Consider the following 20,307-nt stretch of genomic DNA (forward strand, 5'->3'; position numbering starts at 1 on the left):
TCTGAAGTGCTTTAGAATGTCCCAAAGCTGCTACAAGACACTATAAAATGCAAATTCTTTCTCGGCTCCCGACCTCATTACAGCCTTGGTCCAAACATGGACAAAGGAGCCGAATTCCAGAGATGAAGTGAGAGTGACTGCCCTTGACATCAAGGCAGCATTTGAGCGAGTGTGGCAGCAAGGAGCCCTAGTAAAACTGAAGTCAATGGAAATCAGGGGGAAAACTCTCCACTGGCTGGAGTCATACCTAGCACAAAGAAAGATGGCTGTGGTGGTTGAAGGTCAATCATCACAGCCCCAGGACATCACTGCAGGTGTTCCTCAGGGCAGTGTCCTAGGCCCAAACATCTGCAGCTGCTTCATCAATGACCTCTCCTCTAACATAAGGTCAGAAATGGGGATGTTCGCTGATGACTGCACAGTGTTTAGTGCCATTCGCGACTCCACAGATAATGAAGCAGTCCATGCCCGCATGCAGCAAGACCTGGACAGCATCCAGGCTTGGGCTCATAAGTGGCAGGTAACATTTGCGCCACACAAGTGCCAGGCAATGACTATCTCCAACAAGTGAGATTCTAACCACCGCCCCTTGACGTTCAACGGCATTACCATCGCCGAATCCCCCACCATCAACATCCTGGGGGTCACCATTGACCAGAAACTTAACTGGACCAGCCACATAAATACTGTGGCAACAAGAGCAGGTCAGAGGCTAGGTATTCTGCAGCGACTGACTCACCCCGACTCCCCAAAGCCTTTCCACCATCTACAAGGCACAAGTAAGGAATGCTCTCCACTTGCCTGGATGAGTGCAGCTCCAACAACACAAGAAACTCGACACCATCCAGGACAAAGCAGCCCACTTGATTGGCACCCCATCCACCACCTTAAACATTTACTACCTTTACCACCGGCGTACTGCGGCTGCAGTGTGTAACATCTACAAGATGCACTGCAACAACTCGCCACGGCTTCTTCGGCAGCACTTCCCAAACCCGCGACCTCTACCACCTAGAAGGACAAGGACAGCAGGCACATGGGAACACCACCAGCTCCAAGTTCCCCTCCAAGTCACACACCATCCTGACTTGGAAATATATCACCCTTCCTTCATCGTTGCTGGGTCAAAATCCTGGAACTCCCTCCCTAACAGCACTGTGGGAGTACCTTACCACATGGACTGCTGCGGTTCAAGAAGGCGGCTCACCACACCCTTCTCAAGGGCAATTAATGCTGCCTTGCCAGCGATGCCCACATCCCATGAACGAATTAAAAAAAAATTCTCAACATAAAATTCAGTGAAGGGAAAAAAAATAGGAGGCTAAAAAAAAGTTAGCAAGAAAGATTCAGACTGAAAGCAGCAGCTATGGAGATAACCGATTGCAGATCAGTAATTCTACCCTAAAAACTTTTAGCACAATCATGTGGCATGGTAATTTGGGGGGGATTAAATAGAACATACATTTTATATGTACAATAAAATTGAGATGATTTTCTGTGCTATGTTCTACAAACTGTACAGTGGTTTGTGGATACATACATTAGTATATTGTATTAGTACGTTGTTTTCATCCTCCGGTTTGAAGTCTGTCTTTTTCTGTTCAACAGCCAGGATGTGCTTCATATGTCCAATCATGCAATTCAATGTCCTTCACAGAACAAAGTGAGTACTTTTATTGTGAGATAGAGCAGTTACATTATTCTATGTTGGTACAGGACTACACAATTTTTAAAAAATGCAATGATGGAATAGCATATAATATTAGATAGTGTAAATTTCAATCTAAATTCGGTGTAAAAAGAGCTAACTTTTGAAATATGTATATCTACAATATTTATAAGCTTAAATGTTACTAGAGATTTCAGTAAAAAAATTCTACGATCTACTGGAATTATACCAGAGATGAGATGGGATCGGTGCTAAGGCCATTGCTCTTTACTATTTTTATTAACGATCTAGATGTAGGTGTCGGGGGCACTATCTGCAAGTTTGCAGACGATAAGACTTGAGTGTGTGTCAGGGCTATAGATGATGCTCGAATACTTCAGGTGGATATTGAGGGATTGCGCTCATGACAGGCAAATGATGGTAAAGTGCAGTGTTATGCATGTAGGCTGGTGAATGCTGCACTCTTCAGGGAAAAGCATTAAAGCAGGTGGATGCCGATTTGCTGAAATCCTTTAAGCGAGAGCTGGATTTGTTTCTGGCCGGGGCGGAGAGCACCTTGAAAGGTAGGTACTGCACAGAATTAATCAGGGCCAGATTGCCCGAGGGGATCGGTGAGGTATTTCCCAGATTTGGTTCCCTTAAACTGGCCTGGGTTTTTAAATCTAGTTTTTTGCCTCTCCCAGGAGATCACATGGTTTCAAGTGGGGTGGAGAGTGTTTATACTGGTAATGACGGTGAACGAACAACGCTCGCTGTTATTACCCCTCTGAAACTGACGACGTCAGGATTTAGCGCCTTCACACCTAAATGCGGAAATCCTGAAGTTGTGGTCATTCATTCACTGCTCCGACACGCTGTGGAAACCCCCCATAGCCGGTCATCAGTGGAAATGATGAAAACTTGCAGTTTTCCATGCTAATATTGCTATTAAAGACCCCATTAAATGTTAAGCCTTGTTGGAATAGGTGTAACTGGGGTTTTAACAGTGTATTGACTATTAAACAACAGTTCCGGCCCTGAAAAACTAATTTTTATATTTGTGGAGAGTCAAATTTCTCCATTATGATAAAAAGTACAAATTTTTTTAAAATTTTAAATTTTTTTCAAAGTTTGTTCATGATATTTCAGCTTCTACCTTATCCTCATGTGAATCTCCCAATCTTTATTTCGTTCTCTAACATTTTTTAAAAATCCGGATAAAAGCTGCATTTCATTTCCTGGTTTGCTGTCCGAGAGAATGCTTCAACGATGTTTGGCTTCTTAGACAGCTTGTTGACGTCACTTCAGCTCTTTGCTTGGAATTCCCATTACAGAGTGCTACAATCAACTGCATGTCAAGAAAGCCAAACATTTCGCTAGAGACCACGAGATCTCTGTGGGCAGCTTTTTTCGAAGCCAGTGGCAAGCGCCTTTGCTTTGCCGCTGACCGCGCATTATTGGTCATTGTGATTCAAAGTAACACAATTGTCCATCACTGTTCTTATGTTCGTATGAGGGATTTCAGTTATGTGAAGAGATTAGAGAAGCTGGGATTGTTCTCCTTAGAGCAGAGAAAGTTAAGGGGAGATTTAATAGAGATGTTCAAAATTATGATAGAGTAAATAAGGAGAAACTGTTTCCACTGGCAGGTGGGTTGGTAACCAGAGGGCACAGATTTAAGACAATTAGAAAAGAACCAGTGAAAAGATGAGGAGAATTTTCTTTTGTTTAAAACGCTGGCAGTTGTGATGATCTGGAATGCACTGTCTGAAAAGGTGGTGGAAGCAGATTCAACAGTAATTTTCAAAAAGGGTATTGGATATATACTTGAAAAGGAAATTTGCAGGGCTATGGGGAAAGAGCAAGGGAATGTGACTAATTGGATAGCTGTTTCCAAGAGCCAGCACAGGCACGATGGGCCAAAGGCCCTCCTTCTGTGCTGTACAATTCGATGACTCTAAATTTACAAAACTGAGCTAGGCCACTGTATCTAATTTGGGAAACACTACCATTGTAGTCTCAGAAGAGTCAAAAGACCTTGACATTCAACCCCAACTCAAAAATAATTTGCTCATGTAAAGACAGACATTTGCAATAAGAAACTGGTGGAAATTAAACAAATGCTAAAAGAAAAGAAATGTTCAGCTTTCACATAACCTGGAATCAAATCACTAGAATGTATATACTAGTTTACCATTGTGCTTGCCCATACAAATGTAAAATGCACAGTAATCAACCAGATAAATGCCAGAGATTTTTCTGATAGAAAGTTAGATACTGTAGAACCTTCAAAATCTTTAATTTAAAATTTATTTACATTAGAAATGAAAATGTACTCTCAATTTTCAATTACTGAAACTTTAGAATCTCCCATTCATTTGGATAAAAGGCTTTCTACAGTACAAAAAATGAATTTTTATGGGAGAAAAATGTTTATTTTGCCTAAGGATTAAGCAGCTTAAAGATAACACTGTTTAGTGAAAGGCTGTATCTAACAGATGTCTGATGGATGATTAACCAAACGATAATGAGATGCTGCATAGACAGATGAAAAACTGAGGGGTTTAATGACATCCCTGAAATGGGCATGTTGTGATGAATTTATATTTACCTGTCAATGCCTGTATCCAGTTTAACTTCCATCTGTTCAATCACCTCTTTCTTCTTCTGCAGGCACTCAGTCAGTTTAGGAGAAGAGCTGCAGGTAAAATTGTTAAACCAAAACCTTTACTTATTTTACTGCCAGATTTTGAATCTCCCTTAGAGATAGAAGTGAGGTTCTGTGAGAAAAGTTTATTTGCAACTTTTTTTCAAAAAAAGATCTTTTCTGGATTTTTGAAACCAACCAAAATCAATCATTTTCACAATGGGCATTAAGGATATTGTTTGACTATTTACTACATATTAGATTAGATTAGGTTCCAAACTTAAAAAAAAAGTTTACATTGCTGTAAATGCACGTTGGAATCAGGTCCCCGTTTCCCTGACTGGCATGCAGAACTCATAATTTGCTGGGAAGATATGCAACATATTGCTGTATTTCATGTTGCAAAATCTTCTCTTCACTTTAACAGTCCAGCCACATTGGTTTTTCAAATTACATGTCCTAAATTGTTGCAAAAGCAATCTCCATTAGAAGTTGTTCACCATTCCTAGATCTTTGTTGCTTATATAAACAGAGGGTGCAGCACATTCATGATTGTGCAAATACTCCACATTAAGCAGGGAGGTACCCAGATTAAGATCTGTTACATTTTCAATTCTCACTCTAATAAATGAGCTCCATATGATTATTTGCATACTAGTTATCAGCTAAAAATGTTAGTCAATTAACAAAATTCTCTCACCTAATCAGTGGCATGAGATGGTCATTAAACTGTTTGTCAAACAAATGAAAAATGGTATTTGCCTGTTGTACAACATCTAAAAAGTAAAGAATTGCAGTCTTGGAATCTGTAGACGGGATTGCTGAGGGGAAAAAAAAAAACAACTTCTCAGATTTCAATCATGATAGAGGACCAATTATTATCAGAACACAGTTAATTAAATATTGTTTATCCGCTTTATTAATCATACAGTTCACAGAAGCAGACTAATGTGGTACCCAAATTCAAAAAGTACGATAAAAGATACAGGCAACTAGAGACTCATCAGTCCCATTTCAATTCATTATAAAATAATGAAAATCAATTATCAGTAAACAACAGTCAAAATAGTTTCAGCAAGTGAAGTTCCTACCTCACCCATTCAATTTCTCAGAGGAAGGGACAACTCAGGTGGAATGGGGAAGTCCTATGACATGGTTCACCACAACTTCCAAAAGGCTTTTGGTAAGTTCCAAACTAAAGGCTATTAGTTAAACTCAAAGCTGTGGGGATTCAGGGCAAATCTTGGGAATGGCCAAGAAATGTGTTTTTTTAATTTTAAAGAGAGTAGTTATGTCGAGATAGGTGTGTGTGGGGGGTGGGGGGGTGGAGGGAACTGAATAGGGTACCAAGAAACAAAAGGAGGCACTCAGGTGGTGGAAGAGTGGAAGTTAGAGCCATGAAGACGATTGTTAGTATGAAAAGTGTTAGTAACAAGGAAAGTGTGGAGAGAAGAGACCTGGGGCTTTTATCTTGGAAACTGGTATTTGAGGTGTGATTTTATAGAGTATGCAAGATAGTCAAGGGAGGCAAAAAGGTAAATCCAGAATATTACTTTAAATTAAATTGTATTGTCCCAGGTTCTAATTAGTAAAAAGAAAATTTAGGACTCATCAGGAAGTTCTTCACACAAAGTAATCATTTTAGAAACTGTGCTGCAGTGAGTGTATTGTAGGCAATTTCTAAATGGATGAAGTAAGATGAAGTAAGCCAAAGGCTGCAGAGAGGTCAAGAAGGATGAGGCGGAATAATGGCACCGCCATCACAGTGAACGTCATTTGCGACTTTGGTTAGGGCCATTTCAGTGCTGTCTGAGGGACAGAAACCGGATTGGAGTGATTCAAACATGGAGGTGCAGGAGAGATGGAAGATAACATGTTCAAGGATGTTGGAGGGGAAATGGAAGTTGGAGATGTAATGGTAGTTAGTGAGGGCACAGGGATCAAGGCTGTTTTTTTTTTAATGAGGCAGCAATGTCAATGGTTTTGAAAGGGAGCTGAACAGCACCTGAGAAGAGCAATCCACTGCAATATCAGTTAAAATAGGGGGAAAGAAGGGAAGTTGGCAGATCATAAATTTAGTGAAAATACAACATTTTACTCATTCACAGAGAAACTTCCATACAATGAACATTCCAATAGGAATTACCTGCAAGTCCAATCTCTAGGGCATAGTCAATATGCTCAACACACAAATACTCCACGAGAATAGTAAATATTCGAAAAGCATTCTTTGGTAAATCAGAAGAGTCAGACAGCTATAAATAAAAAGATAGAATTAGTAAAAGTGGGCACTGCTTAATATAATAGTTATAATTGAGTTGGCACATAGAAAAAATTCTCCAAAATAACCTCTTGCAGGAGTTGCCAAAGTGGAAGACTGGAAGGCATCAACAGTGATACTCTACTATTTGTGGCCTAATTGAGGAAAACCACTGCACAGTTCCAATCTCAAAAGTACAATACAATGATATTTAAAAATGAGAGTTAATTTTGTAACATTCTTACCCTATGACACCTCTCAAAGGCCTGTCTGGTTTCCTGCAAAAGATTGACAACTACCTCCTGTGACAGGAAGGTCTCACCATGTGTGTCAATACTTGGCCCCAGTGGTAAGTTGGTACGTTGGCGAATTCGCTCTTTTAGATCCTGAATCCTACAAAATGCACATCCATTATTTTACAAAATAGTCCACAATTTAGGTGTACAAAGATTTACAACTGTACTTACTTATATAAAACCGCAAATATGCATAAAAGTATAGGTTGTGGGTTCAAGTCCCACTCCAGGAACTTGAGAACATAAATCTAGGCCGACACTCCAGTGCAGTGCTGAGGGAGTGCTAGACTGTCGGGGGTGCCGTCTTTCGGATGAGACATTAAAACCGAGGCCCCATCTGCACTCTCAGGTGGACATAAAAGATCCCATGGTACTGTACTATTTCGAAGAGGAGCAGGGGAGTTATCCCCAATGTCCTGGCCAATATGTATCCCTCAATCAACATAACAAAAACAGATTATCTAGTGATTATCACATTGTTATTTGTGGCAACTTGCAGTGCGCAAATTGGCTGCCGCGTTTCCCACATTGCAAAAAGTACTTCATTGGCTGTAAAGCACTTTGAGATGTCCAGTGGTCGTGAAAGGCGCTATATAAATACAAGTCTTTCTTATACCATTAGCAAAAAAAAAGTCGAGATCGCATAATGTTAAGTCACCTATCATTATAACCCACAATGCTATACTGGTGCTGGTCCCAACTGTGTGACGTTTTGTACTCATTTGAATTTACGTATTGTTATAGCCATAACAGAACTTGTCCTTTTTTAGTGAGCTCAGGGCGCAAAATTACTGATCCCTAGTCTGTTCCAATTCCCTTCAGGTTTACTGGGTAAAGGCAACTTGCTGCTTGCCCTCTGTGTGTAACTCTCACGCTATGTCTCTCCGTAAGGGTGTAGCTCTGGTGCTCTCTCTCGGTCAGTGTGTAGCCTTCCAAAGTTTTCATTGCTTGAACAAATTTTAATGACCACAAAATGACCCGTTTGAATAGTTTACTCGGAATTACTCCATCTTCTTACAAGGGCAGGGCTTCCTATCAGTGGAAGTTATTTAGGAGAGATTGTTACAGTAGTTTGTCACCCATAGCAGAGGTTATTTTACAATAATTGTTACATTTTGTCAATCTACAAATAACAATGGGATTCTGCCTTGAATGGGTCAGAAGGAGATTTCAGAAGTGACATGAAACAGTTAGGCACTTCTAAACTGAAGGACACTGACGCAGACCCTCTTGAATAGTTCAAGGCAGCGTGCTATAAAAATCTCCCCGGAGTTTCGGAACAACTTTTATTGGAAAAACCCATCAAAATTGCACAAGATATCAGGTTTAGCGATCTCTAGTCAACTTTGGATGGATCAAGAAATGAAAGTGATCAGAGAAGTTAATAAAGTGACCCCTGAACTGACAAATGGTTTTCAGCAACTCTGCTTGCATTACTTCAAATCCACCAGCCTTGTGATGTGCTCAACTTTGATGAGATGGGACTTTTCTAGAAGCTTCTGCTGGTGGGAATCTCTGCTTTTACAACAGAAAGTGCGTTGGTGGGAAACGTAACATGGAGCGCGTGACTCTTCGCCTGGGTGCTAATATGGACGGGTCTGAGAAACTTCCTCTTCTGTTAGTCAATATGTTTCAACAATGTTTGACACTTTCTTGGAGGCATCAATTACCATTTCAAATCAGCGATCTTGGGTGGCTTATATGGTTTGAGTAGTGCGTTTATCCTCTGGATAGAAAATTTCAAGCTCAGGGTAGAGGCATGTTAATCATTATGGATAACTACCATGCGCATCCTGAAATTCCTGACCCAACGATTGCAGAACCCGTCAGTCTTACAAAGAGTAGCACTTCCAAGCTTCAGCCGATGGAAGTTTCGGGCTAGAAAAAGAGACTAGCCGCTTTTTTTTTTTTTAATTATTTGTTTATGGGATGCGGGCATCGCTGGCAATTCCAGCATTTATTGCCTAACCCTAATTGCCCCCGAGAAGGTGGTGGTGAGCCGCCTTCTTGAACCGTTGTAGTCCGTGTGGTGAAGGTACTCCCACAGTGCTGTTAGGGAGGGAGTTCCAGGATTTTGACCCAGCAACGATGAAGGATCGGCGATATACTTTTAAGGCAGGTGTGTGACTCGGAGGGGAACTTGGAGGTGGTGGTGTTCCCATGCGCCTGCTGCCCTTGTCCTTCTAGGTGGAAGAGGTCACGGGTTTGGGAGGTGCTGTCAAAGAAGCCTTGGCGAGTTGCTGCAGTGCATCTTGTAGATGGTACACACTGCAGCCACGGTATGTCGGTGGTGGAGGGAGTGAATGTTTAAGGTGGTGGATGGGGTGCCAATTGAGGCCATGACTTGAATTCTCAGTTTGCTGGATGTTATACATTTCGTTGCTAGATGTTGAGATCTTGTGACTCAGAGCAACATTGCAAACTACTTTTGTCATTTGTGTATGGTCAATAAAGAAGGAGAATTTGGTGGAGTTCAAATTGGGGAGCAACTTCAGCAAGCAGAACCGATCCCTAATACTATTCCTCAGTCTGACTGTAATTGCAGTTAATGACTTTGATCACCGAAACTTCCATCAAAGCTTTGAGCCAACCTGAGCCAGAATTAAATAATTAAGTTAGTGAGGATAGAGAGAATTTTGAAAATGACGATCCTCGGACTTCAGCAGCCCGTCTCAGGATGCTCTCGGACATTAATTATATGCTGCATTCATCTAGCGACTTATTTGACTCAAAAATGTTGACTAGCCTGGCAAAAATTGAAGTAATCGCTCATGATTAAATTCCAAAGATAAAACCGCCCAAAATAAATAGTTTAAAAAACTAATTATTGAAATTAAAATAAAACTGAATGATTTTAAAAATTTATCTTGAAATTGTAAATCCCTTCAAAACAGCCTGCAATTGCTTGCAAGTGTTTATAAGGCACGTTTGTTATAGCATGTATGATGTTATAATTTTGTCTAGCCCGACAGAGTAGAACATTAATTGTATAATTTCAAAAAATTCAATCCCACAATAATCACTTGCTTGGGGGAAGTTGTGAAAAAAAATTCAGAAAACAGTTCATTACAGTTTTCAAAAATATACTACTTTAATAATGCCAAATAAGTTTGTTTGCCGTTTTAATTCTAGTTCTGACACTGGTGTTTTAAAAGACAAAGTATAACATTTACAGAAAGCTTTGATAAGGTGCAGACAATTCTGAAGTCTGGTTAAAACTTAAGTGGAGCATTTTGAAACAGAGGTGACAAGTTAGTGTTCTTGTTCATGGATGAATCATTCATAGCATAAACAGGGTGGTTTTACCAAAGGGCACTAGTGCCTCCAAATGCTCAGCCATTTTTCAGTGTGGCTTTGCAGCACTGAAAATAATAGGCAATTGCAAAAAGGAGAATTAGCATTTTGCATCTCCTGAATCTCTCACATTAACTTTTTGCCTGAAAGGAAATGACTCTTCCATTCAACAGACTGCACAAAATTTAATGTGGGGAAACAAAGTTGCGTGTATACAGTTAATATATACACACACTTGAGCAAATTGGACAACTTTAAAAAAAATCAGCTGCATAGAAATTACAAATTAGTTTCTTCACACTTCACAGTACTGCATTTGCAAATGCTTTTTCAAAGTACTGTCCCTTAAATTTAATTGTGTAATTGTACAGAAATACCAAGCATTACAAAAGAGGACATATGGATGCTGGAGTGCACCTGGTGCGCGTTCAGGTCATGGTATTTAATTAGATAAATTCATAAACCCACTTCATGTATAGAGAAGCTAAGCTGGTTTCTAGACTCTTCTGTGAAATCCAAATTGGATGTCAGGCCTGAAGTAAACTCAGTCACCAAAATAATCATTAAGTTGGCACTGTATATGGCTACCTACTGAAGATGGGAAACCTTTATTGTAGGAGTCTTTTTGTTGAATTGTTTGATTGTGATATAAATGACTTGAGTGATAAGTATATTAACAAAATGCAAGGAGATATGCAGATCTTCAAAAATTTGCTCCATAAAGTGTAATATGTAAAGCTGTGCAACTTAAGGAAATATTTTACTTTGCTGAACTGACCATTAACAACTCAAACTACAAAGTCCTTTGAATTTTTTTTCTTTTTAAATGAAAATGGTCAATGATGTGGTAATAAACAATTTCTACAATGGGTCACCTTCAGAAAAAAATGGCGCAAGGGCAGGGAATGGAAGTCACCGATCCATTCTTTTGGATTGACCCATTACCAATTGCTTTCAATAGATGAGCATGACTCAGTTTAATCTTCTTCTGAAATTGTGTTTCACACATCACTCAACTTTTGCTACAGGCTTCATAAACTGATTATACTTGATTTGTTATTGAGGCAGCTTTGATGAGATCATGTACTACTACATCTTGCTTCAAAAATCTAGATTATTTTGAATTCAATTATGTTGATAAGGTTAGAAAGATTATTTATTGCAAACTATAACCTTTAGAATAAAACAATTTAAGAAATTTACAGTCTTGAAGTTCCAAGCATCAAAATTTTCTTCAGGAGTAAAAAAAAGTCTTTTGAGAAAACTAGTCTACGTTTCTAGAATCAGTGATTTTGAATACTGTCAGTAAAGATTAGTCCCATCAAGACTTTAGTGCGTATTGCCTGTCTTACTTCATCTTTAAAATGCAATTCAAACTATCACCTCATACCCAACACCTAATTTATGGCAGTGATTTAATTACAGAGCTAAAGTCTTGATGCCATCTCAAAACAGTTAATCTGCACCCAATCTAAAAGTTAGGGTACCAATCAACAAGAGTACCTGATGTAAAAAAAGAGATTAGCAGAAAATACCAACAACCATGATTATTTTCTTAAAAATTTGCTTCATTTTCAAGTAATCCACTTACCCTCCAGAGCCATAAGACCTCTTTTGATGATTTTTGGAATCGTAATAACGTTGTAACACCATACTACTCCTATTTTTCAAGTAGCCAGTCTCAATTTCTATATAATTTTCCAGGTATGAAATGAAAATGCCTTTGATCATCTTAGCCAGAAAAGTCTGTTTATCAGTGCCAAGGTCGAACTCTGCTAACTTGCTCGCTAAATTTGTGGTCCTGTAGGGCACAGACAACACACAAAAATGATTACATTTATTAGCTGCTCCCAAGCCCCTACCAATCGTACTCAACCAACTGCTAAGATAGCTTTTTTTTTTTAATATCAGACCAAGCTGATTTGACTTTTAAGTTTCCCTTCCATTTGTGAAGTACCTTACCTCAACTTGACATGTTCTCCAGAGAGCCCAGTTGAGGTTAAAATGCATGATTTTGAATACTGCCATGCGTGTTTTACTGACATGCTGTGCCACTATGCTACTCGGAATAATGTTAAAAATAGAAGTCTTGCAAGAATCTGCTGTTTGGGTTTTGCTCTCTAATGATACATATTGCAAACCAAAGAAAACTGAAGGAAATTCAGGCAAAAAGTGCAAATACAAAAGCAGTTTACTGGCTTTGTTGGCATGAAATATTTAGTAACAGTTTGAAGTGTAGCCATCGACCTGAATTGAAGGGGATTAGTAAAGTACTCACATATTTTGTAACTCCAGTACAAGTGCTGACATTGAAATAATCTCCCAACAAGTAGAGGAGATCATTGATAGAGGTATGTCACAAGATATTTACAGATGAGGAAGGCTATTCAGCTTAGGTTCATCCATCCAGAAAGACCCTCCCTCATTGCAGCATCCAATTGTTTTTTAAATTAATCCAAGGTTTTTACCTTCACTACTCTATCTGGAAGTTCATTCCATAATGATCACTGTGCGTAAAGAAAATCTTTGATATCAATCCTCAATTTTTTACCACTGACCCCTTTTCCTCTGCTTGCAATTTAGTTTGAATTAACTTTCCAGATTTACTTTGTCCATATCATTTATTAGCATAATATGTAGTAGCTTTCTATCTATATATAGTATAATAATCACCACTCAGATGCCTCCTTTCAAAGCTTAAAAGCTTAAGTTTCTCCAGTCTTTCCTCATAATTTAGATTTCCGACACTAGTGATCAGTCTCATGGGTCTTCTCTGCACTGCCTTGAGACTCTCCCATGTCTCAATAACCAGAACTGGACACAGTACTGAAGGTGTGGTGGCATCAAAGAACAACACAGTTTGAACAGGAATTTGTTGGACGTGTACTGAACTACTTTGGCCATATTCTATTGGCTTTGCTGATTGATGCTCTGCATTGGAGAGACATATTGAGCGTCAAGTTTACTATGATTAAGTCTCTTTCCACTTCATTTTTGGCTATTTCAGCAACTTTCAAGGAGTGTATGTGTTGCCCATTTTTCCTTCCAATGTTCATTCATCTATATTAAGTTTCTTCTGCCACATGTATATAATGTGCAACTCATTGTAATTTGTGAGCTGCCTCCTCTGAATGCTTTGACCCTCCTAGTTTGATATAAATTGCTTACATTTTCAGATTATATCAAATGTCTCAATCCAAGTCACTGATGTAAAGAGCAGTGATCCCAATAATGATACCCCTCATTCCCCCCGCCGACCAGTCCCCTAACAAGTACCCATTATATTCCACCTTTCAGCCCATTTTTTATGCATTCTCGAGATTTTTTTCCCTGAATCCCCACAGCTTTTAATTTAACAAATATCTTCCTTTGTGGAACTTTGTCAAATGCCTTTTGGAAGTCTGTTGCATGTTCCACAGTCCACTTGGGATGTCACTTGCTCAAAAAAATCAAAGTGGTTGATCAAACAGGAATCCATGTTGACTGGTGTTTAGTAGATTATATGAATAATCCTCAAATTTACTCCCGATAATCAATTTCATTATTTTATACAGGATTGAAATAACACTGTAGCCTGTAGTTGCCGATGTCATTCTTGTTACCTTCTTTTGAAATTGGGCATCACATTAGCTAGTTTCCAATCTACTGGTACTTCTCCAGTGTCTAATGTCACGATCACCAGTGCTTCACAAATTTCCTCCCGACTCTCTCAATACCCTGGGATAAGTACAGTTTATCCCATGACATGTCAAGTCCAAAACCAATGCCAAATTATACTGAATTCAGGACTTATTTTCATTTTCTGGTTCCATATCTGCAAAATCCGATTCCATAAACTGGACCTGTAACACTGGGCTGCAAAAGGTTTCATGGGCTGTGTGCAAATCACTAGAGTGATGCTATAAATAGAAGTGTAATTTCTCAATGCATTCTGAGGTGCGTAATTAAGACCCAAAATTGGGTTAACATGTACTCTAATCAGGCCACGCTTGAGTTTTCTTCACTTCAGATTGCAAATTTTTTAGTGGTTTTGCTACATTTGAGGAACTGGATTTCAGAGGTATTTATTTGCTACATATGAGAGACTGAATTTCAGAGGTGAAGCAAAGTACAAGAAACACAAAAGAATATAAAATCAAGCATACCAAGAAAGGACCAATGTATGACCTATTGGGAGTTGCAAGTGGAAATTACGATCCCAATCACAAGTCACTGTACTGAGTCGAGTTTGGGATGCAGTCCCTATTTACCATTTTGCACCTCTTATTCTTGAATTTCCTTTTTTGAGGCTTTAAAATAATTTTCCCTTCTCCTCCTCCCAGCCACCACAACGCCCCCATCTTTACCCTGTTGATCTGTTTTCAACTGGCAGAGCCTCATTTCCACCACACTTATGAGGGGGTTTTATATTGATGGAAGTCAATCATCGGCATATTTCCTTTAACCTTTCAGATAATTGTCCTAAACTTTTCAGATAATCCTCTCTTTCATGTTGTGCACTTTTGGTACTGTCAACACTTTTGACCTCAGTTACAAAGTATATAGATACTGTAACTGCATCCATTGATTCAACACAACAATGCCCAAAAGTCAGTATGTTTTTTAATTCAAGGATCTTTCAGTCAGAGCGCTAACCAATTTAGAGCAGTCTTCCCAGAAGGGAATGTCTCTCAATCAAATCACTTTGTCAGGTAGCGACTGAGCGCAGAGAACTGGTTACAGGTTATTTTCTGAAGGGGGAAGAGAATTAAGATAATTTTCCACAACACAGGACAGGCAGTAAGTTATTTATTTTCTTGCAACATAATCAAGAAAAATATGGATTGGTCCAATTAAATTTGCACTGATAAATTACCATTGACAAATATGGATTAACTCAATGTTATCCACACACCTTTTCGTGCAATCACCAGAGCCTTTGAAATATAACAAAAATGGTATGACACAAATTAGATTTTGAAAAATGTTCAATTTCATACAGATCAATTTAGTTTTCAGAAACTACATTTTGAAACTGGTACATTCCCACAATATAGCTTTGAGACATTTATACAAATACTATGGAATACTGTACTAAAGAAAATTGCAATATGATAGAAAAAGTATCACTGCATTTAAGGAAAACCTCATTGATCTTAACAGATACAGTATATCAATCATGTCACTGGCAAAATTGTATTTTAAGCCAAAATGAGGCTAAGTTAACACAAAAATATTTGTTACTTTCTTATCCCAAAGAAATGCAGGTCTTTACAGTTAAGGATTGATATCTCACCTCCTTCCCGCACCCCCACATAGGAATTGTAACATGCATCCTGGGAAGCAATATCTTAATTTGTTGGAGACAATGATTGACACTCAGAAAAAAAATCTATTTTTTGAAAATAGGCCATACACACTATTTTAGGCACAATGCTTGAAACAGAAGTACGAGATTCTTAAATTTAAAAATACAGCACTAGTGGCAACATCTTACCTTGTGTATAGATCATGCAGGTTCTTTAAATATTGTTCTGCATCAGACCTTTTACATTCTTCTAATCGATCTCGGATAAAACTCTAAACAGATATGAAAAGGACAATCGTTTTCAACTCTACAGAATTTCTAAATACATAATCTACTACCAGTTAAAGTGACATTAAAGTGACAGCAGTGCACAGCTCAATCACACCAGTGAAAGGACACAGCAGATACAGTTCTGCAAGAAAAAAATTGAACTGCAATTACAAACACCAGCAAAATGTTCATGAGGTTTGAATTTACATTTGAGAAGCAAATTAATTAAAAACTGTACTAAGTGATAGCGCTGATGCACACACAGGAACAAGTTAGAATAACCAAAGGCTGGCAACAAGTCGCAAGAGAGACTGATTTGAATGTCAACAAGATCTCGACTAAATGCCAGATGTTCATTGTTGTTACTGTAGTATAAAGTTTAATACAACATGGAAGCTGAAGGTATATAGAGTGACAAAAATGGGACTATAGTTCTTTCAGATAGTCAGCTGTAATTGAATATTTTATCCAAACTAAGCTATGTGATAAACAACAACTTGCATTTATATAGTGCCTTTAACATAGTAAAATATCTCAAGGCACTTCACAGGAGCGTTATCAAATAAAATTTGAGACCGAGCCACATAAGGAGATATTAGGACAGGTGAGGTAGGTTTTAAGGAGTGCCTCAAGGGAGGAGAGAGAGAGAGGGGTAGAAATGCGGAGAGGTTTAGGGAGGTAATTCCAGAGATTAGGGCCTAGGCAGTTGAAGGCGTGGCTGCCAATGCTAAAGCAATTAAAATCAGGGACGCGCATGAGGCCAGAATTGGAGGAGCACAGGGATCTTGGAGGGTTGTAGGGCTGGAGGAGGTTACAGAGATAAGGAGGGGTGAAGCCGTGGAGGGATTTGAAAACAAGTATGAGAATTTTAAAATTGAGGCTTTACTGGACAGGGAGCTAATGTAAGTCAGCGAGTACATGGGTGACGGGTGAACTGGACTTGATGCGAGTTAGGATACGGCGGCAGAGTTTTGGATGAGCGCAAGTTTATGTAGGGTAGAAGAGGGGAGGACGGCCAGGAGAGCGTTAGAAGAGTCAAGTCCAGAGGTAACGAAGGCACAGATGAGGGTTTCAGCAGCAGATGAGCTGAGGCAGTGGAGGAGTTGGGCGATGTTAGAGGTGAAAGTAGGTGTGCTTGGTGATGGCACAGGTGTGTGGTCGGAAGCTCATCTCTTATAAAAAGTAGGTTCTAGATCAGGTTAATTAAGTCAATGGGCTAATGCCTTCACTAAATTATTTTCCTTGGTACAACAGCACTTAATTCAAAGACAGGTTCATACATATCAAAAAAATACAACCAGTATCAGCTGCCGCATGAATAAATATTCACACAGCTAGGATTTTACTTTTTTTTTATTATTTTAAATTTAATCTGCAATAGTAAAAAAATTACCTGAAGTTTAATCTCAAAAATATTTTGTATAAGTTTGGCCATCACATTCTCTGGACTGCTGAAGATCTCCCGAACTTCTTTATTTACTCGTTGGCATAACTTGGCTGTATCTTCGAATAAATCAATCCTGAAATATGAACCCTACAAATAAAACATTTTAACTATATTACAAATTATGGAATCCAATGGATTAAGATATTACAGAAAATCTAGTTAGAGCTGAAAGAATAATACATTTTGTACATCAAAAACTCAGTGTTGAACAGTTTAACAGAAGGAAATGAATCAACTACACAAAAGATGGATTACAGCAGATTACCTCCTGGCACTGTTTTATATACACGTCCACACAATGAGAATATCCCTGGAAGAGAGAAAATATGTTCCATATTTCAAAAAGGATTTCAAAAAGTCTAAACGGAAACATCTAGACTAAATTGGAACTCAAATATTCAATAAAAAATACATAATTCTTAGTTCCTTGATTGCAATGGTTTCCCACAAAGACCAATGAATGGCCTTTCCTTATGCATTAAAAAATCAATTGCAAACAATATATCCATATTTTATGTTCGCAGGACAACTTATATATACATACATGCTGGAGGCTGGCATTAGGTAGGAAGTATAAACAGGAAATGCTGAAAATACTCAGCACGTCAGACAGCATCTCCACAGATGCTGTCTGACCTGCTGAGTATTTCCAGCATTTTCTGTTTACATTACAGCATCCACAGTATTTTTCCTCTTAATAGGAGGTAGATGTGGAAGTCTGACACAGATAGGAGGTAGATGTGGAAGTCTGACACAGATAGGAGGTAGATGTGGAAGTCTGACACAGATAGGAGGTAGATGTGGAAGTCTGACACAGATAGGAGGTAGATGTGGAAGTCTGACACAGATAGGAGGTAGATGTGGAAGTCTGACACAGATAGGAGGTAGATGTGGAAGTCTGACACAGATAGGAGGTAGATGTGGAAGTCTGACACAGATAGGAGGTAGATGTGGAAGTCTGACACAGATAGGAGGTAGATGTGGAAGTCTGACACAGATAGGAGGTAGATGTGGAAGTCTGACACAGATAGGAGGTAGATGTGGAAGTCTGACACAGATAGGAGGTAGATGTGGAAGTCTGACACAGATAGGAGGTAGATGTGGAAGTCTGACACAGATAGGAGGTAGATGTGGAAGTCTGACACAGATAGGAGGTAGATGTGGAAGTCTGACACAGATAGGAGGTAGATGTGGAAGTCTGACACAGATAGGAGGTAGATGTGGAAGTCTGACACAGATAGGAGGTAGATGTGGAAGTCTGACACAGATAGGAGGTAGATGTGGAAGTCTGACACAGATAGGAGGTAGATGTGGAAGTCTGACACAGATAGGAGGTAGATGTGGAAGTCTGACACAGATAGGAGGTAGATGTGGAAGTCTGACACAGATAGGAGGTAGATGTGGAAGTCTGACACAGATAGGAGGTAGATGTGGAAGTCTGACACAGATAGGAGGTAGATGTGGAAGTCTGACACAGATAGGAGGTAGATGTGGAAGTCTGACACAGATAGGAGGTAGATGTGGAAGTCTGACACAGATAGGAGGTAGATGTGGAAGTCTGACACAGATAGGAGGTAGATGTGGAAGTCTGACACAGATAGGAGGTAGATGTGGAAGTCTGACACAGATAGGAGGTAGATGTGAGAGACTGGAGCAGATATGAGTTAGAGGAGATTGAAATGAATATGAAATAGATACTGAAGTGGATGAAACTGTAACAGGTATGAAATATAAGCAAATGAAGTTGATGAACTTAAGTAGATGAGGATCTGAAACCAGTGAGAGGCAAGCAAAAGAAATTGAGACAAGAGATTAAAATAAAATAAATTAGAAATATGAAATAGTTGGGTGAGATTGAAATTAATGAGATACAAACCCTGAAAGAGATAAGACAGACTGAAACATATTTAGAGGGTGATCAGAAGGTAAGAGAGAACTAGAGTAAAAAATTTAACTGCAGAGGCAAAACAAAACAGCAATAAATTCTTTACCAGTAAGAGGGTAGTCAGGGATTGGATCAGATCAGAAGCATAAAAGATACAAACAGCCTGGAAACAGAAGGATGAGTACTAGATAGTAAGCATTCTGAATTTTTACTTCCTCTGAGTATTCACAAAGGACGTTAAAACACATGCCCTCCCCAAACAGAGATAATCGTTGCAAAATGAACGACCTTATAAATAAGATGGAAGTCCTAGACAAGATAAAATGGCTCAAAAAATCTCCAAGGATAGATGGTATTTATCCCAGAGCACCAAGAGAAACTAGAAAGGCAATGTGGGAGGTATTGATAATCAAAATGAGTGCATTACTTAACACTAGCGAGGTGCCAGTACACTGGAAACAGACCAACACAGTTCTCACCCACAAAGGACGATAAGACAGACACAAACAACTACAGACCTTACTTCACACTCCCTGTAAAATAATAAAAATCACGTGTATACTCGAGGGCTATCTTTACAATAATAAATGAATAAACAGCAGTCAACCCGGGCTCAGAATGGAAGATCCTGCCTGATCAACCTCCTTGACTTCTTTGAGTGACATCCCAAGGGGACTGTGAAAAGCCCTACAAAATTGTGGGGATTCAGTGAAAATCTTAAGAATAGATAAGAAATTAGTTCAAGGGTAGAAAACAATAGGTACTTGTTGGAGGAGAAGTGACATGAGGCTGATCTCTAGGGTCAGAGGTCTGAGTTATGAGGAAAGACCAGAGGCACTTGGGTTTTCAGCCTTGAAAGACAATATCTAAGAGGTGATCTTAGAGGTATAAAAAGCTAGCTAATAGTATGCAAAAAGTAAATATGGAAATTACTTTAAAGGTAACCAGTGTGAGTAGGACAGGGGTTAAGGATCAAACTAGTAAGAGGTAAGTTTAAGATATTGGAAGAGTGTTCAATACAGGAAACGTTGTGTTATCCGGAGGCTAAATGTCTGGCAAGCTCGAGACACTGGCAAAATCAGGAGCCGTTTCGTTAGGTTTTTTTTCTTTTCGTAGGTTTTTTTTCTTTTCGTTGCTTTTTTCTCAACAGTCAAGCTCTGCAAGGTCTGTAGCTAAGCAACAGCTTCAGCTAGAGGCGCTAGCCGACTGTTTAGAAGCTGTTGCTAAGCAACAGGGTTTGTTGATTCACACGGAGCTGAAAATCTCCATATGT

The 20,307-nt window shown here is 39.1% G+C and overlaps 1 protein-coding gene across 1 annotated transcript in view; it reads right to left on the reverse strand.

Annotated features, from left to right (window-relative positions):
- The window catches only part of exoc5 (exocyst complex component 5), a 102,804-nt gene that overhangs the window by 6,126 nt on the left and 76,371 nt on the right, over positions 1–20,307 (reverse strand). Inside the window, exons 8-16 of the mRNA XM_086003254.1 lie at positions 17,415–17,459; positions 17,096–17,236; positions 15,622–15,704; positions 11,737–11,946; positions 6,801–6,948; positions 6,442–6,550; positions 4,996–5,116; positions 4,260–4,346; positions 1,541–1,649 (exon numbers count right to left, since the gene is read on the reverse strand). Coding sequence (XP_085859380.1) covers positions 1,541–1,649; positions 4,260–4,346; positions 4,996–5,116; positions 6,442–6,550; positions 6,801–6,948; positions 11,737–11,946; positions 15,622–15,704; positions 17,096–17,236; positions 17,415–17,459 — 1,053 coding nt within the window. The remainder of the gene's footprint in view (positions 1–1,540; positions 1,650–4,259; positions 4,347–4,995; positions 5,117–6,441; positions 6,551–6,800; positions 6,949–11,736; positions 11,947–15,621; positions 15,705–17,095; positions 17,237–17,414; positions 17,460–20,307) is intronic.

This window comes from Somniosus microcephalus, chromosome 12, assembly GCF_052327205.1.
Source record: "Somniosus microcephalus isolate GS21.2 chromosome 12, FLI_Smic_1.0, whole genome shotgun sequence".
Classification (NCBI taxonomy): Eukaryota; Metazoa; Chordata; class Chondrichthyes; order Squaliformes; family Somniosidae; genus Somniosus; species Somniosus microcephalus.